This window comes from Myodes glareolus, chromosome 1, assembly GCF_982192425.1.
Source record: "Myodes glareolus chromosome 1, mMyoGla1.1, whole genome shotgun sequence".
Lineage (NCBI taxonomy): Eukaryota > Metazoa > Chordata > Mammalia > Rodentia > Cricetidae > Myodes > Myodes glareolus.
This window is the reverse complement of record NC_142026.1, coordinates 107669800-107697261: the sequence shown is the minus strand read 5'-3', so window position 1 is coordinate 107697261 and position 27462 is coordinate 107669800. Positions and strand designations below refer to the sequence as shown.

Here is a 27462-nt window from a genome sequence, read left to right as displayed (position 1 = left end):
GTGCCTTAAAGTATCAAATATTCAGCCTCGATAAAGTACTATTTATGTTCAAAATAAATATGTGTCATTAAGAAAAACAAAACAAGTTTCTCTTTAAATAATATCTTAAATGAAATTCATGAGTTTTACTCCTAAATATGAGAAATGAAGACCTATGTCTACAAAAAAATTGTGACTATTAACTTTATTTGAAGTAGTTAAAAAGCCGAGTCAGTATGTGGATGTGTCACCAATAAGCAAATTCAAAATTAAAGTATATTTGTACATAGAAAACTCTTGTAAGTTAGAAGAAACAAACACTAATGGACATAAATCACAATCTTTTAAAAGAATTTATCAAATTAGTCAAAAAAGAAAGACCCTAAGAAATACAGAATTGAATGACTCTGGTTTCGGAAATTCCAGAATAAAACATAATCAGTCTAAAATGTGGAGAATATAAGAGGACACTTCAAAGGGTCAAGGGGGAGTACCTGGGAAGAGGAAATGTTCTCCTTCCTGAGTAGGGTGGTAGTTAAGTGGGTGAGTGTGTTATCTAAACCATATGCCTTTACATTTTTACCCAAATTTTCTTAGATATAAACTAACTCTCAAAGGGTTAATTTAAGTCAGAAACCATTCTTTTGTGACATTTGTAAGTATCCCACAATCCAGAGCAGCTGCTTGCCCTGTTGTGAAGACATAATTGCAGCAGTCTGAGTTCTCAGTGAATCTCAAGAATAGCTGGGACAACATGAATAGACGTCTGGCACATTCTGGGTCCTACCCCTTAGAGAGAAGACAAAGTAGTAAGAAGTAATCAAAGCCAAGTGGAGACAAGAGGTTTAGACTCAATACAAAAACTTTATTTTGCAAAGAAGCTCTTCTTACACATCTGCATATATGTGTTTCATCGAAACAATTGTCAAATCACATATTAGAAATAGCAGTGGTTCAACTGTAAGTCATTAGCTAGACCAGGGCTCTAAGTAATAGTTACCAAAAAAGGTTTATTTGAAAAGTAGAATGATTTTCTATGTTCTTCACATTCAGTAAAGAAATAGTTGTGGATTGTCTGGTTTCTAAGACTTCATACAACCACACATCTAAGTGAACAGCAATAGCCCAGTTTCCTTCCAAACAGCTCATTATTTCATTCAGCTTCTTAATTCCTTCAATTAAATTTCACATATAAGCAAATGAAAACCCTGCATAATTTGGAAGAGACATTATTCTGTTAACTCCCACACATACACAAGAAGAGTAATCGTGAGCAGCTGTCTTTCTTTTAACTAAATTAACAATGCTTATTATGTTCTGGCTTCTAGATGCAGAATAGCACGCTTCCTGTTAATATGCTTGGTTTTTGACCTGACAATAATGCTGAAAAACTCAGCAGGAAACTCAACGCCCACATATTGCTAGCTGGGGAGAAAGAGGTGAAGGGAAATCATGTTGCTGGAAATTAAGAATGCTTATTACAACCTGCATCAAGGGCATTTCTGCACCCGATCTGCTGTTGTAAGTTAGGAAGATTCTCTCCAAATAAGCTGAGGAACGGAGGCTGTGGGTGGCATACTGATGACAGAGAAAACTCTCTTTCAAGGGAGTTGCTAACTTGGTGACCCTTTTCTCTCCAGATCAGGACAAAACGGAGAGCTGTGGTACATACAGTTCTGACTCAGGATGCTAGTGGGTGTTATTGACGTGTATGAGTCTACAAAGTTCTTATCGCTATGGACTGAGTAGATGTGTCTTGGGCTTTGGTCTCTGATCTCAGACAATTGAATAAATGGTTCCAGAACTTACAGTGTTAAACTAATTACAAAGCAAATGCCCCTGCTGGTACTGCACTGTAAGGTTCTTTCAAGTCAAATAAATAAATGAAAAAAGATTGTTGGCAAGGGTGTGCCTTCTGGGGATGTAGGAGTTCCTAGCATCAACCTTTCAAAATCAAGACAATTTTATGTATCTTTTCTTTTGTTGTCTCCTTCAATGCAGATTTCCTCCCTTGGTCTACAAAGCAACATCTTGAACAATACATTTCCAAAATATGTAATCTAGGGAAAGATTCTACTCCCAGTAAGTTCTGTCCCTTAAGCTTAGGGAAAAATAACAGATAGATAGATAGATAGATAGATCGACAGACAGACAGACAGACAGACAGACAGACAGACAGACAGACAGATAGATAGATAGATAGATAGATAGATAGCTATTACAAGAAAAATACTTCATATTTTATGAGGCAGGGCATAAGACAACCTGACTGGTATTGATCTATTAGAATGGAATAAGAGACATAGACCACAATGCACAATTTATGTGTTGTTGGGGGTTAAATCCAGGACTTTTTGCATGCTAATCAGTTATTCTGCCAAGTGAGCTACATCCCAAGCCCATAATACTTAATTGCCTAGAAAAGTTTTGATTTTTTTTAAAGTATGGAATAAAAGAATATTGTGAAAAACTACAATTGCATTCTAAGATCCACAGAGGCTTTAAGAAATTATTTTTTCTTAATAATTATTCTTAACAATTAAATAATTATTTAATTATAATTAAATAATCCATAATTTATTTTATTTTATACAAAAATTGCAACTACACTACAAAATATTTTTGAATGATTTCAGAAATAAAAACAATCAAGTCGCTGTGAAGTCACACAATGAAGTTTAAACAGAACTGTCTCATGTAACAACTATGTAAATCAATGGCGACTTATTTAAAACAGAAAGGGACACATAATACATATTAATGCACAATACACAAAGAACTAAGATCTGCAACTCTGCTAAATGTCAATGGTTCTGGAACCAACTTATGGTGGAGTCACATATAACAAAATTCCATTTATAATGAATCAGAATGGAAGTCTACATTATGTCAAAGGAATGTCATGCATAAAACTCGATTCCAGTAATAGTGAACGGCTTATGAAAAGATTTTGATGAAATAATTTCACTGTGAGACTCTGGTATCACTCAAATATACATGCTATATTTTTAACAGCAATATTTTACAAAGTGAATTATAATAAATTCAACATCCTAATGTAGAAAACCACACACAAGGATAACATGAAAGAACAGAATATGTTAAGGTAGTATAAATCCTAATTTGTTCCTTAAATTTACATAATTATGAATGGAATATAAAAGTGAATTGTATAAGTGAGTGAGTGATTCTTATCTTAAGCATATGGTAAAATGAATATATACTTTACACTGAAGAGTCTAAGATATCCAAATTTCTTACTACATTTTCTAAAACCTGAATCTTAGGTTAGTGATAGGTATGATTCTAAACAAGTCTTACTCCTATCATGTCTAAATATTGTTATTATGATTTAATTTTTGTATTAAATTCCCAAGTCTTCAACTGTTTCTTTCAGTTCTAAGAGAAAAGTTGACAATTCATGGACAACTAGGGTCCACAATTAACATGTAAAATACATGGCGCTCTGTTTCCTTCTCATTATCAGTCTTTCGTTTACTTTTACCTTTGGTTCCTTTTTCTCCCAATATGGGTTCTACTGTAGTATCCTTCTTAGATGTAAGATGAAAGGTTAAACCTCCATGATGCCAGATTATACACAGATTTAAACAATATGTGGTGACATGGAGGAAAGGGAAACTGTAATGAATATAATCAGTCTGTCATAGTTTTGTGTTATTTATCCACAAAAATGATAGGTTACATAGTTACTTAAGAGAAGAAACAGTTAAAGTGTAGGATTTGTGTTAGTCATCAAGGTAAAGTTTAACTTTGTAGGTCTGGATATTCATTTCAAGGTTGGGCAGTCTCATTGGTTTGGGTAGTTGACAAAGATGACAAACTGGGGAAGAAATCTTTCTTAAAGCATATGCATCTGAAATCAACAAGCCAAGATATCCCACAATCCTCTATATGGCATGCCACCCATGACGTAAGAATGCTCTACCAGCCTCTGAATGGGCCATAATACTCTTCAATCCTGCCACCTGAGACCTGGGTTTACAAATTCACTTTTGAGAGGTCCGTGCAAACCACAAGAGACTCCACCTAATATTATATTAACTGTTTACTGAACAGAAAATGTTTAAATTGGATCAAATCAAATCTGCATCTTTGGGGGATGTTTCACATGAAAGAAATTCACCATAAAGCTAATAATTCTCTAACTATCTCAAAATTTTTCAGTATTTGATTCAAATGGTCTTTTCAATTATTTTACCTTTTCTTTATTTGTGAAGAACCCATAACGGGAAGGTGACAAGTAGAGCAGGACAACAGGGCTCATCAGGGAGAGAAGGAGTTGCCAGCCAAGTCTGATGACGTGAAATTGATCCTTGGTCTCAAGCGGGGGGAAAAAAACACTGACTCCCAAAATTTGTACTTGGATCTGCACACATGTACAGTAGCACATGCACTTGGGAACTCCCATGTTGTGCGCGTGCATTTGCTTGCGCATGTGCGTGTGCGCGCACACACACACACACACACAATAGTAAGTAAATAAATAATTTAACGGGTGTAACTTCTCTGTTATATTTAAAATTGCCACTTAAAAATGTTGCCTAAACTTGGTGAAGTTAGAATTAATTTAATGACCAAAAAGTTTAATTAGTTAAGAAAAATCACATAATTTTGAGACTCATTCTATCTCTTCCACACTCTCAGCATACAAGCACATTAATCACAAAAAAACCCTAAAGATTTAAATTCCTAAAAACAATGGATGACTTAAATAGCTCACTTAAGAGTGAGTTTAACTGCAGATGTGAATACCTAAAATGACCAAGAATTTTATGTCATACGTTTTTGATCATTGATGCTAACAAGACAGATGAAGCAAGAGAAAGGTGATGTCATGGATAGATGTTGAGAAAAAGGTGTTTAAGCCTTATTTCAAAAGTGGAAGAGGAGGCAGGGTGTTCCAGCGAATGATGTGCTAAAGAATGGTGATATTTTTGATAGCTTGAATATTTTAGCAAAAGCATAAGGTGGACAATCACTTTGGCATGTAATAACAAACAATTGACAAATGAGGACATCATGTCTAGGTGGTAACCTTTGAAAGTGGGTGGGATGGAGGAAGAGCCCTGGCCTGGAATCGACATCGTCACCTACATTTAAATATTTAATTAAGGCATCATGCTGCAGAAGCCCACGATCTTATACCTTCCCTACCTGTGGTAGGTGCTGTTTAGTCGTGTTTTGTATAATGAGTAGATACTGTAATTGCTTTCTTTGGATTTCAACTCTCCTTCTATTTAGTTCAGCAACCACAGGTATAGAGAACACATTCCTTCCTAAAGAAAGCTGCACCATTTCTCCTACTTCATCAGTCTTCCAGGTGACATTGTAAACATCAATTTCTGCAGTGAGGATACAGTAGCAGCAAAAACTAAAAATAATCCCTCCTCTCAAAGCTCTCATACTGTTCCACTTTCTGTTAATTTTTTTTATAAGGAAAACTCCCACCTTTTAGCTGGGCCAGCACTGACTTGACTTTGGTTCTGATAAGTATTCTGTTCTTTTTTAAAAAAAATAAAGTTTTTTTAAATAATAATATTTAAGTATTTATTTAAATATAAATATTTATACAATTAATTATATTATTAAATATAATAATAATATTTAAATATTTTAATAATATTTAATAATATTTCATAATTATTGAAATATATTTTTAAAGTTTACCTATTGCTTCTTAGAAAGGTTCTCATAACTCCAAGGCTGACATCCAATTTCCAAGGCTGGTCTTGAACTCTTGATCCATTTGCTTCTTTCTCCTGGGGTACTTGGATTACAGGCATGCACCCCAACATCTAGTTTTGTGCGGGGATGTGCACTGAACCCATGGCCTCCTGAGCAAACAAGCACTCTCACAACTGAGCTGAATTCTCAATCTTAAAACCTTTATTAATTCCACATATGTCACCCATTTTGATTGTTATGAACTAAAAGGAAGAGCCACATCTAAAGTTATGGTGCAAGCCACTGACATATTCTGTAGGTCTCTGGGGACTTTAAGAAATTGTTTTCTGGATTCTAGGGAGAAAATACACTGTGGTGTTTAAGAAGAAACAACGTAAAATGGAAACAGATGCCAATCAACTCATTCCATGTGAATTATTTATATTCTGTCTCAACAATTTACATCTTAAGTGGGTATTTTTATCAGATGCATTGTAATTCTCATCCAAAAAGGCTTCAAATGCCTAACAGTTATGATTAAGCCAAGAAATATTCATTTCTCATCCAAAGCTTAAATGCTGTTTAATTCTCACTGGAATGTCTAAAGAAAAAATTGTAACTCAAGAAGCAAAATTTAAGGTAGCCTCAGCTTTTAAGTATTTTATTTATCACGGGTAATACCAATAATGATCTCTTGTAGATGCCAATGTGTATTTCAGTACTTATGGAAATTTATACATTAAATAAACTCATCCAGATGATCAAACCAATATACAAAATAAATTAAAAGGAATGCTTTTTTTGATCGAACTAAAAAGACTGACTTATTCATTTAGTTACTACATGTTTTTCTTCTGAGTGCATAACACAGGTCACACTAAACTAGACATAAACTTTAAAAAAGTAGAATAAGTAAAGAAAAGGTTTATCATTATAAATGTGTGGGATTATTTTTTACTTGCTAAAATACTGAGCTTGCACTCCAATAGTGGAGGAAGACAGACAGAAAAGAAACAAAGTTATTCTAAATAAACAATATTCTGACTGCAGAACTTATAACAGGAATGTAAGTCCACAATAGGAGCTAGGTTAAACTAATACCCAGGAAAGGGCATGCTAGAGCTAGCATGAATGTTAAAAAGAAGCCATGCTAAGGGAACTATTTATAAAAGAGAAGAGGAGAGAAGGGTAGAAAGGAAAGAGGAGGGAAAGGAAGGGAAGGGAAGGGAAGGGAAGGGAAGGGAAGGGAAGGGAAGGGAAGGGAAGGGAAGGGAAGGGAAGGGGAAAGGTGGGGAGGGGAAGAGAAAGAAAAGAAGAGAAGAGAAGAGAAGAGAAGAGAAGAGAAGAGAAGAGAAGAGAAGAGAAGAGAAGAGAAGAGAAGAGAAGAGAGGAGAGTATAAGGAGTGTAACAAGCTTTGCATGTTTGAAGAATAGAAGGAAGCCCTTGTTACTGCTGAAATGTAACAGAAAAGAACAGTTTGAGATCAGAAAAGATATAGGGTCTCACTCACAAATAATTTTGTAAATGATGGAGCTTTTATTTCCTTAAACTGGAATTCTGTGAATACCTTTGGAGGAGGCAGATCTAATATGATTTTCTCTTTTCAGAGCTCACACTGGCTGTTGCCTGGAAAAAATGGATTATACACAGGGTAAAAAGAAGACTGAAGGAACAGCTGTCGTAAACTCCTAGGCAAGGCAAGGGTGCGTCAGTGCAGGCAGCAGCAGGGATAAAAATGTGTGAAAGTACATGCAGTACATGGTCAGTGGGATAGTGACAGAAGCCTTAGTGATTTAGATGTGGAGGTGAAAGGAAGAAAAAAAGTTCATAGTATCCTTTATGTGTTTGATTTCATTCAATAGGCGGGTACTGGTGTTACTTTCTAAGCTGGGGAAAGCTAGAGGAAAAGGAAGTAAGGGAACACAGACTACTTACGGCTTAGTACTAGAAAAAGTCCCTCTGTGAGGCCCAGTAAACATCTGAGTGTTGACATGATGCATACAGAACCACCATCTAGAACAGGGTAGTGCAACTTAGACTAGCAGGTGACTACCTCTAATCAACAAAAGCTATGGCCAATCAGGCTAGATCCTACATGTCTTAAGTCAAAGCTCTATTTAGTCATGCTGAAAACACCACATTGAGTAAAGACGTTGGATAATGACTTTGTTGCTCACTTCTGATAAGAATTTCTAATAATCCTGAGACTACTTTTCTAAGAAAGCTATTATTATTACTAGCACAATTTTAAAGATGAAGATAGTAATTGAAATAAGCTAAAAAATTCACTGAACATCACTGAACCAACAAGAACTCAACCTCCAGAAAATTTCATTTTAAGACATGCATGCTTAATGCTCAAAAAAAAAAACTGGACTGCTGATGCAAAATTATAGTTCTAGAACTAATGGTTCTAGCAACCAGAAACCTCATTGATAGAATTTATACTCAATCAGCATCATAAAGGGGCCAACTGAATGCAATTTTTTACCCTGATATGTTATAAAAAGCATATCATGAGGTACTTATCAAAGTTATGTAAAGTTCTGAAAGCCATCCTTCAGAAAGCATTTAGAAACAAACACTCCACCACAAGTAAATCTAAAGAAAATAATCACAACTGTACTAACACTACAAGAAATGTTTAAAGGGCATTTAGAAGTAAAAGATGACAAGCAACATCCTGGAAGCACAGGAAAGAATACAATTCACTGTGAAGCAGATAAGCCAGAGAAAATTAAAAGAATCAATTCCAGTAACCACAGTGAAATAAACAAAGGAGAGAATGAGTCAAAAAGATATAAAATGAGAGATGAGACAAAAAAAAAGATTAAAAGAGAAAACAGTTAACATTTAATGAAATGATCGGATTAAATTCTCACTAATAAAAAGTTTGAATATAAAAGATAAAATTCTTTTAACCGCCGAGTAAAACTCTAATGTATATATGTTCCACACCTTTTTTAACCATTCTTCTATTGAGGGGCACCTAGGTTGTTTCTATGTTCTGGCTATTACAAATAGTGCAGCTATGAACATAGTTGAACAAATGCTTTTGTAGTATGTTAGGGAATCTTTAGGGTATATTCCCAAGAGTGGTATTGCTGGGTCCTGAGGGAGGTTGACTCCCAGTTTCCTGAGAAACCGCCACACTGATTTCCACAGTGGCTGCACAAGTTTGCATTCCCACCAACAATGGATGAGTGTTCCCCTCACCCCACATCCTCTCCAGCATAGGCTATCATTGGTGTTTTTGACTTTAGCTATTCTGACAGGTGTAAGATGGTATCTCAAAGTGGTTTTGATTTGCATTTCCCTGATCGCTAAGGAGGTTGAGCATGACCTTAAGTGTCTTCTGGCCATTCGAAGTTCATCTGTTGTGAATTCTCTGTTAAGTTCAGTACCCCATTTTTTAATTGGGTTAATTAGAGTTTTAGTGCCTAGTTTCTTGAGTTCTTTGTATATTTTGGAGATCAGACCTTTGTCTGATGAGGGGTTGGTGAAGATCTTGAATTTTGCATGCAAATGGATGGAAATAGAAAACGCTTTACTGAGTGAGGTAAGCCAGACCCAAAAAGAGGAACACGGTATGTATTCACTCATAAGTGGATTCTAACCATAATTAAAGGTCTTTGAGCCTATTATTCGTGATCCTAGAGAAGCTAAATAAGAAGATGAACCTGATGAAGATTATTTAGCTATCCACCAGGAGGTAGGAAATAGACAAGAGTCCCAGGTAACCTTGGGTGCATGGGGGGGGTGGGAGGGTCGATGGAGGGGGAGAGGGCTAGAGAGAAGGGAGTAGGGGAGGAACGGGGAAAGCTTGGTGGCCGGGGATGGGGGGGGGAGGGAGGTAGGATGAATATGGGATCAGGGAACAATATATTTCAACTAAGGGAGCCATTTTAGGGTTTACAGGAGACTTGATTATATATGGGATCCCAGGTCCAAGGAGAAATCCCCCAGATTGCTCTCTGGACAGAGGAGAGGATGCCTGAATCGGCCGTGGCCCATGACCATACTGATGTATATTTTGCTTATCACCATAGATCCTTCGTCTGGCGAAGGACGGCTATGCAGTCGGAGGCCCACATTGGAGCAACGGATTGAGCCCCCCGAGGTCCGGAGGGGGAGCGGAAGGAGGAGGAACATGAAAGACGAAATCAGTACTGCGAGGGATGCTATCACCCACTGATACAAGGGAACGGATCTGATGAGAATTTACCAGGGCCAGTAGGACTGGGACTGAACGAGGACGTGATCTAGCCAGATTCTCGGAATTTGGCCGGATTCTCTGACTGTGGCTGGCCCGGGGTCTTTCTGAAAAGCCATTGACTATGACACTGGGACCTGTTTCCTCTGCATATGCTGGATTTTGGGGATCCAGTCTGTTTGGACGCTCGCCTTCCTGGACCTGGAGGGAGGGGGAGGGAGCTGGAGCTTCCCACAGGGCAGGAAACCCTGACTGCCCTGGGGGACGGAGGGGAAGGAGGTGGGGAGAGGGGGGAGTGGGAGGGTGTTGGGAGGGGGGGCGGAAATGGAAACTTTTATAATTTAATAAAATTTACTAAAAAAAAACCAAAAAAACAAAAAACAAAAAAAAAGATAAAATTCATCAGTTAACAAAATGGAAAGGATTAAAATAAAACAAAGGGATAAACCCATCAAACCATATTCTGCCTGAAAGAAACTTGTTCAGTAAAGACATAAAGTAAAAATTAAAGATTAGAAAAAGATATTCTAAGCAAACAAAACAAAAAAAAAGAAGTAGCTAGATTTATGTCAGGTTAAAATTGTAAGTACCAACTTTAAAAAATAAAGACAAAAGAGGCAACTATAAAGGAAAACCACCATACAATGATAAAAAAGAACTAAATAGGAGAAAATAGCAACGATAAGCATATATACACCCAAAAATACAGCACACAATTAAGTAAGGAAACATTATTAGATTCAAGGGAGAGATGGAGTCAACATAATAATCGATAAATACTTCAAGATCATGTTTTCATTAATGGCCAGATCATTTAAACAAAACATTGATAAACAATGACAGCATTGAGCTATACTACAGAGTAAGCTGCACTAGCAGATATTCATGCATCATTTCAGCTAGCTCCAGTGCAGAATTCCTCACCTGTACATGGAGCCTTCTCTAGGAGAGATCAAACGTTAGACTACGATGTAAATGTCAATATACATTTAAAGAATCAAGTCTGCTCTCCCAGCAGCTGTGATTACAAGGACAAGACCTGTGTAAGTTCAAGCCAGCCAACATCCCGGAATAGGTAATGGATGAATTCATGAAGTTCCACCATTGCTGAAAATATTTTGGCAATTATGGCTCTGTGGGGGAAGAAAAATCCGTTTTCTTCAGGGATCCTAGCCCTAAGAGGTTGCCCATGCTCTGTGTCCTACATACTTGCACACTAAGTTGATCCAGTGAGATTATTTTCAAAATCAGATCAAGTTGGGAAGGAAGCCTGGCTGAGACTATGGGGGGAATTTGGAGGGAGAGAAGAGTGAGTTTTATTGTTTGCATGTAAGATACATACAATTTTTACATAAAATTGGAGAAATTTTTTAAATAAAACAAAGGGAACTGCTTGCTTCTAAATTTTGCTGTGTGCGTGTCTGCCTAGTTAGCATTTTCTAGTTTTAAGAGGTTTTTTTATTAATTCCACGAAATTTTCATACAATATATTTGAACCATATAAATCCCCTCTCCTCACCTTAACTACACCTAGATTGCCACCACTTCCCAACCACCTTGCAACTTCGTGTCCTCTTATTTTGTTAATAACCTACTAAGGGAACCTAAATTTTATTTCTCTAAAAAATTTTTAACACTTTAGGAAAGAGAAAAGAAAAAGGTTGTCTCCAAAGAAATTAGTTCAAGAATGTAAATTTTGTAAACTTGAAGAATTGAGAAGCTTTAAAATAGTGCTTCCTCCTCAGTACTGCTCAGAGTACACCATAAAAGGAACACAATGTGTGAAAATCAATCGTGCAAAGTAGAAAATATTCTGCAAATGGTTAAGAAAGAAAATAAAGGAAATAAAAATGAATGTTTGACGTATGGATGAAGAAAATATGGTACATTTACACAATGGAATATTACTCAGCTGTTAAAACATGAAATCATGAAATTTGTATATAAGTGGATAGAACTATAAGAAAATCTTCCTGAGTGAGGTAATCTGGACACAAAAATACAAATGTGGTATGTGTTCACTTAAATGTAGATATAAGCTGTTAAGTTTTCAATAAGCATGCTACGATTCACATAACCACAGAGGTTAGGTATAGACTATGGGGGGAAAAAGGATCTCCCTAGAAAGGGAGAAGAGACTAGATAGTTGTAGATGAAGGAAGGATTCTGGAACTGGAGAACCAAACCAGAAAGCAGAGGGAAAAGAGGGATGAGGAAGAGAATTTGTGGAGGAACAGCCAAAACTATAGGCCATTTGACAGATCATATAGAAAACTAGTATAGTAGAAGTTTCTTTAAAAATATACATATATGAAAGAAATCTAAATAGAATCACCAAATAACAGAGGAGACAAAACCCCAACTAGATATCTCTCACCACCAAATAAAATTTTCAGTGCCAGAAATGTCTTACATCTAATCAAGTTGCTGGCCAAATGAAAACCATGAATCAACAGAGGTTATGACCAAGGCTATTGATTGTTCTCTACAAATTAATGATAAGTCATTATTGCTAAAGACAACACCTTAAAAGTCAACTGGTGTCTATCTAGAGCCTTCACCCACTGACAAGTATTCGTAATACTGGAAGAGGAGAAAGGTAAACACCAGCCCAGTTACAAATAGTTTTATCTATGATGTTGATATCTACGATCTTGCCTGTAAGATATGCTGGTACAATAGTGGCACAAACATTGTGGCTGTAACCAATCACTCCATAAATGAAATCCATGCCTGACATGCTCAGATGATCATGAACTTGACACTAACTAGGCTATGGATCAAGGGAAAACCCAACTAATGTTCTGTTAAAGGAGGCCAGCTATAAAATTACTCCTAAGAACATTCTGCTATACTCACAGATCAGTGTCTTGCTTGACCATCACCAGAGAAGCTCTCTCTTGCAGTAAATGGAAACAAATGCAAAGGCCTACAACTGGATAAAGTGCAGAGAGTGAGAAGCCTAGGAATACTCGTTTATAACTGACTTGTCTCAAACAAATCCCTCCCCTCAGGTCCCAGAGAACTCTAGAAAAGAAGGAAGAAAGATTGTACTAACCAGAGGAGATGGAAGACACCAAAGAAACAAGGCCTTCTCGACACAACAGGACTGGTATACATATGAACTCACAGAGAATGTGGCAGCATGCACAGGGTCTGCAGAGGTCTAAGCTAGATGGGGTTACAGTACTGAGAGAGGAAGTGAACCCAAGCCCCCATCCCTAACCTAAAAGCTATCTTTAGTTGATAAATTCTCACAAAGGAAAAATTAGGGATTTTTTTTTTCAGTAGAGTCTCACTGGGTATGTAAATCACACTTAAGGCCAGTACCTATGGTCAGCATTATATAGCCAACACAAGAAGAACTCAGTAGTATTTTTGAAGTATTTTCTTTGTTTTATTTCATAGTGCTTTGTGTAGTCTTCCTTCCTTCCTTCCTTCCTTCCTTTCTTCCTTCTTTTCTTTCTTTCTTTCTTTCTTTCTTTCTTTCTTCTTCCTTCCTCCCTCCCTCCCTATCCCCCTCTTTTTTTCTTTCATTCTTTTTAAAATTAGAGGCCTTTTGCTTATATATCACTGTTTCCAATTTTGCTTCTATGGGTATTTGATGTGTATAAATGTCATATCTCTGTATCCTTATGTTTTTCTTGTGCTTTATCTTTAGCTCTCTTTGTTTTATACCATTATGATTTCTTTATTTTTATTTTATTTTAGCTTATTATCATTTTTAAGATGTTTGATTTCTAATGAGAAAGAATAAAAAAGAGTGTGGATATGTGTGAGGGAGAAAGTGGAGATGATCTTGGGGGAGTTGAAGGAGAATCCATTATTAGAATTTACTGTATGAAAAGAAGCCTATTTTCAAATTAAAGAAAAATAAAATAGGAAAAATTTATCTCAACATATAAAGGCTATATGACCAAAAAGGGTTAAGAATGTTAGTTTGATTATGAAACATGTCAGCTCCTGTACAAAAAATGTATCTAGAATGATTTACAAAACCAATAAAGATGAGATAGAAGCTTTAAAAGTTTCCCTCTCACATGGTGGTTGGTGGTGCATGCCTTTAATCTCAGCACTTGGGAGGCAGAGATCGGTGGATCTCTGTGAGTTCAAGGCCAGCCTGGTCTACAAAGAGAGTGCCAGGATAGGCTTGAAAGCTAAAAAGAGAAACTTTGTCTCACAAAACAAAACAATAATAATTATAAGAAGAAGAACAACAACAACAATAAAAGTTTCCTTCTCTTTTAGGAGGAATTTAAGTTTTTAAAACTGAGAGAAATTCTTTGAGGAAAAGAAGATCCAAATGGAAGAGAGAGCAGAAGATGATTTTGAATAATAATCGATGTACATTATACACATTTATTAGAAGTTCATAATGAAACCTATTATTTTGAGCAGCTTGGTGGTGATGCATGTCTGGAAAGGACACTAAAAAGAAATCCCAACTAGCTCAGAATGAGTATAAGAAAAGATTATTTATTTAGGGGTTGACTCACAGATCACAATCCTCGCTCCAAAGGGGAACAACAACAGGATCCTGCAGCCAGAGAAGAGGCCAGATGCCAGCTTCACATTGGCATATATAGTATAAGAGGCCACACCCAAGTGGGCAGGTAACTTAAAGGCTACTGGCTGTAGGAATTCCTGCAGCATAATCCCAACACTCAGGAGGCAGAGGTAGATAGATCTCTGTGAGTTCAAGGTTAGCCTATTCTGTAAAGGTAGTTCCAGGAAAACCAGGGCTATTACACAGAGAAACCCTGTCTTAAAAAATCCCAAAAGCCAAAACTAACAAACAAAAAAACACATTCTTTTGTACAATTAATATAAGCTGTTTTTAATATCCCTTTCCAGTGTAGTATTAAAAGTGGGTTTTAACACAATTATTTGTCCTTAGGGAAAATCAATATAAAAGAATTATCTTGAGATATTGTCTACATCTCACTAAAGCAGATGTCAATCAAGGATATAAACTTCATAGACTAGGAATAATAACTAAATTTTAAAAACTCTGTGGTGTAGTTTTCTCAATTCACTCCATTTGTTACAGGGATCAATAAAAGTACTTTATCAATACTTACTTAACAAGTATCTAAAGCTAAGAGACACCGAAAACCAGCAATCCACTTTTAACTGGAAAAAGTGCAGAGTCAAAATGTATTTCTACTATTGGCATAGCTTTGTCTGTTTCAAATCACTTCTCACACTGAGCTACTTACACAAAGATTAGTTAATTATAGAAGCTTGTGTTTCCTGCTATCTCCCATGCTGACCTGAGTAACTCTGACAGAATTTTTCAACACCTCTACAGTGAAATAGTTTTGCCACAAGTAGTCTCTTAGGGTGTATTAAAAGAATATTTTAGGGTGTTCTGTTTTTGTGAGCAAAATATTTTGATGTGGACTGAAAATATCATTATTGAGCCTAATACTCAAAGCAAAAAGCAAAAAGAAGTAATGGACATTCAATTACTGCCAATCATTTCCACATGTTTTTTTCTAACTCAATTATGTTACTAATAAGATAAACTCTATCTTTCAACATATTGATATTAGTTAAATAGTAATTTTTATCAATTTAATTTTTACCATCTCCCATGTCCATGCTTCTCCTATTGAGAGCTATCTCTAAAACAGGTGAATGTATGTGGGAATTGAAAGCATCAGGAGATAGGTTGTACTAGTAACTATTGTAAGGTTCACAATACTACAGTAGAAATTATATTTCAATTCATACATGTCTGCCACAAGTGCAGAATCAAATTCTTTCACAAATCATCTTGGTTGAAATTAGCAGGCCATGGTGTCAAGGAAACACATTTTGTCGAGCTAGAGAATTTTGGCAACTTGTCAGCTTTTAAACTAATTCACATTACTGAGGGCCTACTAGAAGCTGATTTATGTTGAGTGTTTCACATACTCCTCCTGAGAGATAGTTGAGACATAGTCGCCTTATCACAGAAATTGCACTAGTTCATGGTCTCCTTCTTACATTAAGCCTTACTTAATCATGGCAAAATGTACATCAGGCAATGAATGAGCCTGGAAGTTGTGATTACTATTAGGACTTTGTGGAAAGACACAATAAATATAGTATATAAAACCTATATACTCTATGAAGATTATGCTTTTAAAAATATCTAAAATTTATGACTTAAAAGACCATAAATACAAAGACAATATATTCAGTATACTAAATGTACTAATGAAGGACCTATAACCAGTTCATAGATATTGACACTCAGGATATTTACACATGCACAAGACACCGAAATACAAGCAACTTGAAAAACTCTTCACTAAGTTCACCTGCAAGGGGAAGTCTGAACATTTTTATGAAGTTTGTAGTGTTTTTCTCCTGTTTAGTAGAAATTTTAGCCCAACTGTTCTCTAATTCTCAAGAACTCTTGTTCTTTCATTCATTGACATTTACAAGCTGAGTGATTTTTTATTGTTAAATATATTTCATAACAAAAACTATTGCTTTTGGCCTGCAGAAATAGCTCCAGAAAAGCCTATAAATAACCAATTAATACTTTCTTACTATAGTAATCCAAGTCCTAGAGCAGTGGTTCTCAGTCTTCCTAACCCTGAAATCCCTTTATACAGTTCCTCATGGTTGATGACACCAAAGATAAAATTTTTGTTGTTGATACTTCATAACTGTCATTTTGCTATTGTTATGAATCATAATGTACATAACTGATACACATATGGTCTTAGGTGACCCCTGTGAAAGAGTTATTAGACCCCTGGAGAGTCACGACCTGCAAGTTGAGAACCAGTGTTCTAGCAATTTAAAGATTAAAATTTAATAAACCCTTAGATTGATATACAGTTTTAGCATATTTATACATTCACAAGGTTTTATGTAGAATATTAGTTTAAGTGAAGATGGCCTCTGAAGAGTACAATCTCATGGCTCTCTGTTTTCAAATTAAGATAACATAACTCACAGAGGGAGATATAACTTTTCAAGGTATTTTCTAAAACATGAACATCTAAACCTCCAAAAAGATAATGTCTTAGGACTCATAAAATCAGAAGAACAAAAATGAACTTCAAAGACTAAAACCACACTGGGTTTGTTCTTTTTCCCTGGCAGACTGCAGTACATCTATTCCTGTCCTTCTATAAGCTGAGAATAATTATATTAATCCACTGAACATCCCCGTCATGTAAGTAAATATGTTAGTGCATACAATCTACTAAATACTATTACACCAAATTAAACCATTTGGCACCCAAAAGCAGTTGAAGAAAGAGCCCTAGGGAGACATGCAGCTCAGAGTCAGCTGAGAGGACATACAGAGAGAAACACTGCAGCATTGCACAAGGTGCCTTGTCTAAGTGCCAGGCACCAGAGAGCTCTCACACAGTTCATGATTCAGAATTTGCATAGATTAGCTTGTTATTTGAACTGGATTAAGTTCCTCATGGTGTTATGAGGAATAAATCCCCAGTAGAATTGACTACATGATCTTTTACTAAATGGAACATCTCCAAATAAAAACTTAAAAATTGAACAAAAAATTCCAAGTTAGATTTAGTAGTAGAGCCCTTGATTACATGTGCAATGACCTGGTTGTCAGAGCCTTGGATGAAGATAATTCAAAAAGATTTGTGGGAGCACACACCTGTAATCCCAGCAACTTGGACGTGAAAGTAGAAGCATCAGGAGTTCAAAGCCAGTTTTGGTTACACAGCAAAGTTTCAAGACAAGTTGGAATACATAAAGCCTTACCTCAAAAAATTAAAATAATAAGAAAGATGACTTAAGAGAAAAATTAATCTATCTTCTGTATCTTTGACAAGCCTTTAGATTTCATTCACCATGTAAATTTAGATTGTCTCAAAAGCATCTTAGATTGTAATTACTGGTGCCTTTTAAGATGAAAGATGTAAGTGCAATTTTCTGCATATGTCTTCTTTAAAATGTAATGCTAAAATCATCTCTTTCAACTACTATATTTTATTCTCAAGCAAGGTACTAAAGAGAAATGAAAGAGAGACGGCCTAAGGGAAAAGCTAAGCAATTTTCTTCATGCAACTTTTGTCTTAAATGGCAGAATTAAATCATGCCCAAATCGCATTACTTTCGTCCAAAGGTCACTGTAAGATTTACTGTGATCCTTAAAGTATTTATAAAAATTGAAACAGAACAGAGAATAAACTTCTGTTCATATAATAGGCAATGTTTCAAAGTTCATTTCATAAAAGAGGTCATAAGACCAATACATCTTTCTGTCATTTTAACAATGATGTTTAAAGTTTATCTTTGATATTGAAATGGATAATAACAAAGGCAACTCCAAAGAACGGATGAATCTAGGTGGGACTGAAAACACCTTACTTTTGTTTCAAAGTGTATGCAAGTGAAATTTCTCCTTAGCAGTCCACAGTGTAATTCTGAGTACATTGGCAGAATCTAAAGAGAGCTGTAGATGGCCCTCCCATCTGTAGAGGCAGGCACTGACACGCTCTGAATTGTGGGACAGTATTGATGATGATGATGACAAAGGATGACACGTCAGATCAGATATCTGAGTTCTACAGAGAGAAGCAATTTGAGGCAGAGTGTTCTACAACATGGACTCATTTAATATCCTCTGTGCACAGGATATCGGGGAGAAGAGAAGAACAGAAAATAATCATATTCTTGGACATTGGGTCTAGTCCCAGTGATCTCTGTCTACATGAGGAAAAGTTTAGGTATGTTTTTGGTTGGAAGCCTAGCCTTTAACATGAGCCATCTCTCCAGCCCAGTTGTTTGTTTGTTTTGTTTTTGCTTTGTTTTGTTATTGATTGTTTGTTGTTTTTTCCAGGAGCGGGTTCACTGAAGCTTTGGAGCCTGCCCTGAAACTCGATCTGGTAGACCAGCATGGACTAGAACTCACAGAGTTCTGCCTGCCTCTGCTTATCAAGTGTTGGAATTAAAAGCATGCACCACCACTGCCCAGCAAAACAATCCTGTACAATTAAGAAACTTCTGAAACTGGGCAGTGGTGGTGCATGTCTTTAATCCCAGCACTGGAACTTGAGGGGGTGGGGGAAGCAGAGGCAGGCGGATCTCTGTGAGTTCGAGTCCAACTTGGTCTACAAGAGCTAGTTCCAGGACAGGCTCCAAAGGTAGAGAGAAACCCTGTCTCAAAAAACAAACAAACAGAAAACAAGCAATAAAGGAACTTCTAGAGGCATTACAATCCCTGACTTCAAACTCCACTATAGACCTACAGTACTGAAAACAGCCTGGTATTAGCATAAACAAACAGGAGGACCAATAGAACTGAATCAAAGACTCAGATATCAACCCACACACCTACAAATGCTTGATTTTTGACAAAAAAAGAAAAAAAAATAGAAAATGTAAAAAAGAAAGCACATTCAACAAATGGTGCTGGCATAACTGCATGTCAACATGTAGAAGAATGAAAATAGATCCATATCTATCACCATGTACAAAACTCAAGTCCAAATGGATCAAAGACCTCAATATAAAACCAAACACACTGAACTTGATAGAAGAGAAAGTGGGAAGCATACTTGAATACATTGGAACAGGAGACTACTTTCTAAATACAACCCCAGTAGCACATAAACTGAGAGAAATAATTAATAAATGGGACCTCCTGAAACTGAGAAGCTTCAGTAAAGCAAAGAAAACAGTCAACAAGACAAAGCAGCAGCCTACAGAATGGGAAAAGATCTTCACCAACCCAACTTCGAACAGAGGGATGATCTCCAAAATATACAAAGAACTCAAGAAACTTGTCATCAAAAGAACAAATAACCCAATAAAAAATGGAGTACAAACCTAAACAGAGAACTCTCAACAAAGGAATCTAAAATGGCTGAAATACACTTAAGGAAATGTTCAACATCCTTAGTCATCAAAGAATGCAAATCAAAACAGCTCTGAGATTCCATCTTATACCTGTAAGAAGGACCAAGATCAAAAACACTGATGACAACTTACGCTGGAGAGGATGTGGGAAACATTCCTCCATTGCTAGTGGGAGTGAAAACTGGTACAGCCGCTTTGATATTAGTATGGTGATTTCTCAGAAAATTAGGAAACAACATACTTCAAGACCCAGCAATACCACTTCTGGATATATACCCAAAAAATGCTCAATGATACCACAAGGACATATGGTCAGCTATGTTCATAGCAGCATTATGTGTACTAACCAGAACCTGGAAACAACCTAAATGCCCCCAACCAAAGAATGGATAAGAAAAATGTGGTACATTTACACAATGAAGTACTACACAGTGAGAAAAATAATGACATCTTGAAAGTTGCAGGCAAATGGATGGATCTAGAAAATATCATATTGAGTGAGGTGACCCAGAACCAGAAGCACAAATGTAATATGTATTCACACATATGTGGCTTTTAAACATAATGCAAAGAAAATACAGCCTACAATTCACAATCCAAGAGAACTTAGAGAACGAAGAGGACCCTAAGAGAGACATACATGGATGTAATGTACATTGGAAGTAGAAAAAGACAAGATCTCCTGAGTAAATTGGGAACATGGGAATCATGGTAGAGGATAGAAGAGGGGGAGAGGAAGGCAGATGAGCAGAGAAAAATTTATAATTCAATAAGACAATTAAAAAGATTTAGATATGATTTCTGTCATTGATTAACTCTGATCAAAATCTGAACTCCTTCCGTATCACTTAGACTACATAGCAAAAGTTTTACGGTGGTTCAAGCTGTGCTATCTAAGTCATGTTACTTTTCTGAACCCTCTTCTTGGTCCCAGTCAATTCTGCTTCTTGATTGGGGATTCCTCTTCCACCTGTTACCTGCAATGACATTCTGCTCTACGGACAAGCATTTGTTCCAATCGGCCTTCCTCATGAGGTGAACATTTCCCAGTCCATTTACAATAGTAGTCAATTTTCCTGCTCTCCTGAGGCCCCATCTCTCTTCTATAGGCTTGTCCGGGTGTTTATTATCGACCATATTCTGTTTTATGTATGACTGTGTTATTTCATTATATATTGATCATATTCCTGTCACCCCATGGTTATCCCAATTAAATGTAACCTCCATTAGGAAAGGGATTAGGGATTTGTGTCAATCTTATGTCTGTCTGTTTGATTTGCATACACAAACCTTGACATGAATCTTGCATTAATCAGTTTTTTTCTAACTTCCATCTTGTATTTTTTTTAATTCATCAAACATGGATTTCTATAAAAAGATACAAGATGAAATAGTCAATTCCATCTTTTATAAACTGCTAAATTAAGACCCACAAACTTGACAGTTGGTAATAATAATCAACAATTGTTATTAATTTATTACTATTATTACTGATTATTGGTATTGCAATCACTCTCTAATTGGGAATATTTCTAACCCTGTTCACCATCAAAGTTGAATCCTACTGAAGAACCATGCTGACATGAATTAAGCACAACTTGAATCCTCTGTATTCTATAATTTAAACAGTCAGCCACACCACTGATTTTGCAGTCTATAGTCCAGGTTAATGTTGTTGCCATCCCCTGGTCTCACTAAATATTCTACTTCAATTGTGGACGGATGTGTGGCCCTCTAATTCTAACATTTGTCATGAAGAAAGGTATGAAATACATTATGAAGATTACCTATTAATAACTCCATTATATCTATTTGGACCAAAAGAAGTAGTGCTTCAATCTTAGAGGTTCAACATATTCATATTGTCAAACATTCAGTATTTTCTAGATGTGTGAAGGGATGAGTAACAGCAATGCTTTGCTTTAAATGAATAAAGGTGAGGTCTATGAGCTGGGAAAGGTACCATCAAGCAGACGTTCTTATTCACAACTATAGTAGTATAATAGAAATTATCTGGGAGAATTCGGAGTGTATGTGTGGATTTGTATTCCATCTACATGAATGTGTAGTTATGTGTGTGTGTGCTAATGTGGGAGCCACAGATCAACGTCAGTGTCTTCCTTCATTGTTCTCTGTCTTACTTCTGAGGGAAGATCCCCCAGTAAACCTGGAGTTCTTCAATCCAGCTACATTGGCTCAGCAGAGAACTCCTAGGATCCTCATTTCTCTATCCTCATGCCATACTACAAACACTTCACTCAGAGTCATCCCCCAGTCTCCCATTTGGAAATCTTCCTCGACCTAATCCATCCCATAAAAGATTATTTTTTCCAGCAGCCATCATTCTTGGCTAGAGCCCTTGGGTTACCTAGTTGGGCTTTACAATGACCATAGTTAAAGGTGTCAAAGAGTGAGCTAAAGGAGAATGGGCAAAGAATGCCCAATTTTTGCTTCTTAATGATCAACGTCCTTTATATAGATGTAATTCAGTAATTTGCATGGTACCCTGGATGAAAATGACTTCAAGGCTCTACACTGAAATCTTCATACACTTATATGGGAAATTGGAAGTGTTTATATCAACTTTATTTTCTCTGCTCTATAAATCATAGTCAACTTTAAACATATTCTTATTCTCAGTTTTATCTTTTCTGAAGAATTTTTACAAAACTGTATGCCAATAAACAATAAATAACCTATCAAGTCATAAAAATGGCAAAACAAAGGTTAAAAATAAATTTAGGTTTATAACCACAATAAATCCCATAACAATATCTTTATGGTCATTAATAAACTATTCTCACATTTTATAACACACAGTGTTTTAAAATCATGTGATTGTCAGTAATGGGGAAATTGCCTTACCAATAGTTTAAGTATTTTTGCCAGCAATGAGCAAGGTTTGTCTAAAACATGTTTTTATTTTAAATTTCAGAAGGCATCTAAATACACATTTAAACACATGTAACATTTTGTTGACATTTTTGAGAATCCAAAGATTGAGAGACACATAGTCACTCCAAAACCAACGAATTATAATTCCAGAATCTTGGAACTGAAAACATCACATGTTGCAACTTCCTTTCTGCATAGCATCTCCTCCTCAGGGACACCTGGCCAGCTGTGCATTTTATCATCAGGTGGACATTTCAGAGACAAGGAGCTCCTCGTTATTGCCCAAGTGTTTGGAATGAGTGGTAGGGGTAGCAAGGCAAACGGAGCTGGATTCCTCTTTGTGTTGGAGTAGACCCTTCCTACTTCTCACATTCATCTAAGGACCAAATTCAGAAAGACCCTCTCAATCCTTTTCAGGTCTGAACATGTCTTATATTCCCTTTCCTTTCCCTTCTTCAATAAAATCTCTTCTCATGGACTGTGTCTCCCATGAACATCTTTCCAAATCCTTAACCACTGCCCCACTGCCTGTGAGTTTATCAGTCATGTACTCAACTGTGCTAATTTGTGTTTCTATGTGGATGTAGACGAATGCTGTCCTTTCTGCCACAGTCCAAACTATATATTCACTCTAAAACTGCTGCAATTCACAACGGTATTGTCATCCTCACTCCTGCGCATTTATAAGGGCACAGTACATTTCCAGAAGAGAATGAATCATTTAACATCTGGATATGAATAATACACTGATTTCCTGCAGGCTCCATGATCCAGGTGTGGTGATCTCTGAAATGTCTGGACCTGTTTTTACCATGAACCAAATTTAGACCAACAGACTGACTTCAGACTGACTGAAGTTCTGACAACTTAAATTGTATGTTTTTCATCTATACAGGGAGCATAAGAGAACTGTCATATGATGAGATTGATTTCACTCACTGTCCAATATTCCTGGGAAACTATTTATCCCTGAGTTGAAGAATCCATACTGTTATCCTTCCACTTCTGTATATTAATCACCTGAATATCAGAGAGCATTTTATTTATTGCTGTGAAAGGTAGATTCACTTTGCTTCAATCACTCTATTTTTTATATTAACAGGATAGTGAATTCTTTTCTTTATAAAATCAACCTTATCAAATCACTGACATCCACACCATTATTAAGTATTCTATAGAAAGTTGCAATGTTTTCAATAAAAAGGAGAGGCAAATAAATCAAACCTGGTTAGGGTTCTAATTTAGCTATGGCAGTGGTTTCCAACCTTCCTAATGCCGTGACACTTTAATATAGTTCCTCAAGGGTGTAATAATCCACAACCAGAAAATTACTCTTATTGCTATTTCATAACTGCAATTTTGCTACAGTTATGAATCATAATGTAATATCTGATATGCAAGATATCTGTTATACAACCCCTGTGAAAGGGTATTTCGACTTCCCAAAGATGTCGAGACTCACAGGTAGAGAATCACTGTGTTACAAAGTCTAAATACACTGCATGTCAACATACTTAATAAGCCAGTACTGGTCTATAACAGAAAACAGAAATCCTTCACAGTTAGTGCCAGGACATGAAGGTCATTGCTGGAACATATAATTAAAATCAGAAAAGTTGATGGTAGCCAAGAACACACTTTTTGTCCAACCATATTCAGTGACCTTACTGATAGGCAATATCAAAAGGAAACCAGCCTTATAAAAGGAAAGGAAAGAGACCGTGACCCCCTGGAAAGGAAATGTGAGCTTAAACAATACTGGCTATAAGTTTAGTTTCTGAAAATGGCAATACTCTCATCTGTTATGAGAACTTTGGATGCTACTATTCCACGCCTTGTATTTTAAATTAGTCCTATGGCGATAAAGATAACTGACTATGAAAACAGATCTTATAATTGTTATACGATTTCTTCATAAGTATATTAAATTATAAGGCACGTACACTAATTTGAGACATCATAAAATATATTTTAAATATACTTTTATTTAGCAAATTTAAATCACTTATCCTGCAGCCAATCTCCAAATATATAGCAATAACTATAACAAACGACTATACCAAAGACATCAGCAAAGCCAGAAGGATGGATCCTTGGGTAAGGGCACTTGCCTAAGCCTGATGATATAAATTTTATACCCAGAATCTGGATGGTGAAAGTTCTGACCTCTCCAAACTGAGCTCTGACCACTACCACACATATGCCACCGTTGTGTGCGCACCCCGCCACAAGAAAATAAATAAAAAGATGTAAGAAGAAAGCAGGGGAGAGAATACATATATGTGTGTGCAGAGAAAATTCCCAGGAACTCGGCTGCTGACTACACTGTTGAAGCTCTGCCTTATTCTAAGTGGAGGAGAGTTCACAGACCCGGCCCATCTCCAATAAGGCCCAATAGTATTGAAGTACCCCACCTGTTGCTAATCACAGTTGAAGAAAGGAAAAAAATTAAATGTAGCATTTTCAAACCAGCAGCCAACCATGCTTTCCCCAAAGCACAGTCTCAAGTAATTCTATTATTTATACCACATTGACCTCATTTCACCTCTGCCAAAATAGAAGGAAGTTATCTAGAGAAACTGGAAGTCATTTTTATTCTCGGAACTATAATCAGAGGCTCCAGTGATTATCTTAGGGTATCTGTTCATACCTTCTTAAGCAGCAGCGTGGAAACTGCTGAGAACAAGAACACGAGAACTACCAGGCATGGCTTGATCACCACTAATTGATAAACAGAAAGTTGTATTTGAAAACTCGAACAGATTCGCCGTCCTCCAACTTTTCAAAGCTTTTTTCCTGTAGATTTTACTTTGAAATAAAGTTCACTTGTTTCAAAAATGCTTTTTACCTTGATTCATGTTTGTCAGCTCTGGGAAATGTGTCCTGGATCAATGTTTTGTTACAAACTATGTTTGTCGGTGCTGTGTGTAAGCATCTTGTAAAAATTCTGATAACTCTTCAGACTCCCAAGCTTTACAGAAAGATGTGCACAAGAACATTAAGATGTGCTGGAAAGAGTGATTTAGTTGCAATGAATGCAGTTGCTTCACAAAGCCTCTGACCGGTCTCTGATCCCCTGAGTCTTCAAACACACAGAGGTCTAGTCCATATTTTAAGCGAGAGGAGGTTTTCCTACTGTGAGAATGAATGTGTTACTCATATACTAAACTACTTATAGAAATAACTGCAAACATGATCCTAAAGTTAAAAAAAGTACTTAACTCAAAGGTCTAAGATAAACTACAGGTCAGGGAAGCCTTTCTCTGCAGGAATGGAATCCAATTTGATGAAACGTTTTCTCTCAATTGGAAAAAGCCTGCCCTAGGACTTTAGAAAAGTTTTCCATATACCAGTTTCCAGGACTTAGAGCGCGAAAAATAGCAAAAAGCGCTTGGTGTCCCTTCTGCTGGAGGTAATTTCCCTGCACCTCCCACTCAGGGAATCTGACCCTGAATTTGCAGAAGTTCCCGTCCCTTGCTAGAAGCAAAGCATACGCCCTAAAGTAAAACAAAAAAGTGGTCCCCAGCCAGCCGCCTATCGCCAGCTCAAGTCAGTTAGGAGCAGCAGTCCCAGGAAAGGACGCCCTGAACGGTACCTCTCTGTTGATGCACTGCGGACTGTCGCCTCTGCTGTGATCGCTGTGCCTGGGAGACTTCGAGTGTCCCCCAGAGCAGGAGCAGGAGGACCCCGGCCGCCGCTGGCATCGTGGCCGGAGCAGATCTACTCCTCGGGAGCTCGCGAAGTTGCTGCCTCCCGTCCGCCCAGGCTGGAGTGAGCAGCTGTGGGGGTAAAGGGGGAGGGGGAGGAGACAGCCCTCCCCAGCTCTGCCCCGCCACCGCCCAAGGGTGGGGGAGAAAGGACAGTCCCCACCCCTTTCCAGGCCTGGGCCTTTAAAGGGTCCTTGGTTGAAAGGACATTTCCTCTGAGTGTTTTTTTGGTCGGGGAAATCACGCCTTATCGCGACTCATGCAAACTTCTTTAGCATTAAGAAAGTAATTGACACCAAGCCACTCTAGGGTCTGCGAAATCCCTCCAGATGGAAAACATTATCTCCCAGAAAGCCATACAGTTAGAAACTTTTGCTATTCACAAAGTCCTGGCAAAACTGTGTGCAGCTGCCCCGGGTCGAGGTGACCCTGGACTGTCCCAAGGCTAGGGTGCTAAGGAGATAGGAAATTGAGGTTGCCTGTAGGGAAGCCCCTCTTGGGAGGTGACTGTCAAGGCTGCAGCAGGGGGTGGCCAACAAAAGCTGTCTCAGTTCTACTGAAATGTTTCTCATCACTCCACTGATTGGAAGGTGTCCCTGTACTCGGGGGATGTTATTAAAAAGGGATGAAGTGTCTGCGATGATTTCTCTTTTTTCATCATGGCGACTTCTTCCCTTTAACTCAAGAGAACAGCATTTTGTTCTTATGTCACTGGGTTCAGATGGCCTCTCCATACCAGGTTTTTAATGATAAGGTCAAGACCAATGGCTCTCCGTAAGACCTCAAATAGCAACTTAATAGGTTTTAGAAGGATATTCTTTGCATCAGTGTACCATGGGATCAGGATGCCCTCCTCTTGATCTCGTGAATGTGCCCCTCTCTCTTCTCTCCCTCTCCTCCTCCCTCTCCCTCTCCTCCCTCCCCTTTCTGTGTGTGTGTATTTGAAATAGGATCCCACTATGGGCTGGAATTAAGAGATGTGCTTGTATTTGCCTGTCAAGGATTGGGATTAAAGACATGGGCGAATCCTGCAGGTATTTTCAAAAAAAAGCGTTGTTTTATATTAGAAATATGAATGCAGTTTGAAAATAAAAATTTGCATTTACTAATTTTATAAGATTCAACAATTCAGCCAACTG

The 27462-nt window shown here is 37.1% G+C and overlaps 1 protein-coding gene across 3 annotated transcripts in view; it reads right to left on the bottom strand.

Moving 5' to 3' along the window:
• Positions 1–26397, bottom strand: part of Lama2 (laminin subunit alpha 2) — a 597153-nt gene extending 570756 nt beyond the window's left edge. For all 3 annotated transcript variants that reach the window (XM_085689751.2, XM_085689745.2, XM_085689747.2), the window contains exon 1: positions 26212–26397. In XM_085689751.2, coding sequence (XP_085545877.2) covers positions 26212–26320 — 109 coding nt within the window. In that variant the 5' untranslated portion in view covers positions 26321–26397. The remainder of the gene's footprint in view (positions 1–26211) is intronic.
• Positions 26398–27462: the final 1065 nt, after the last annotated feature.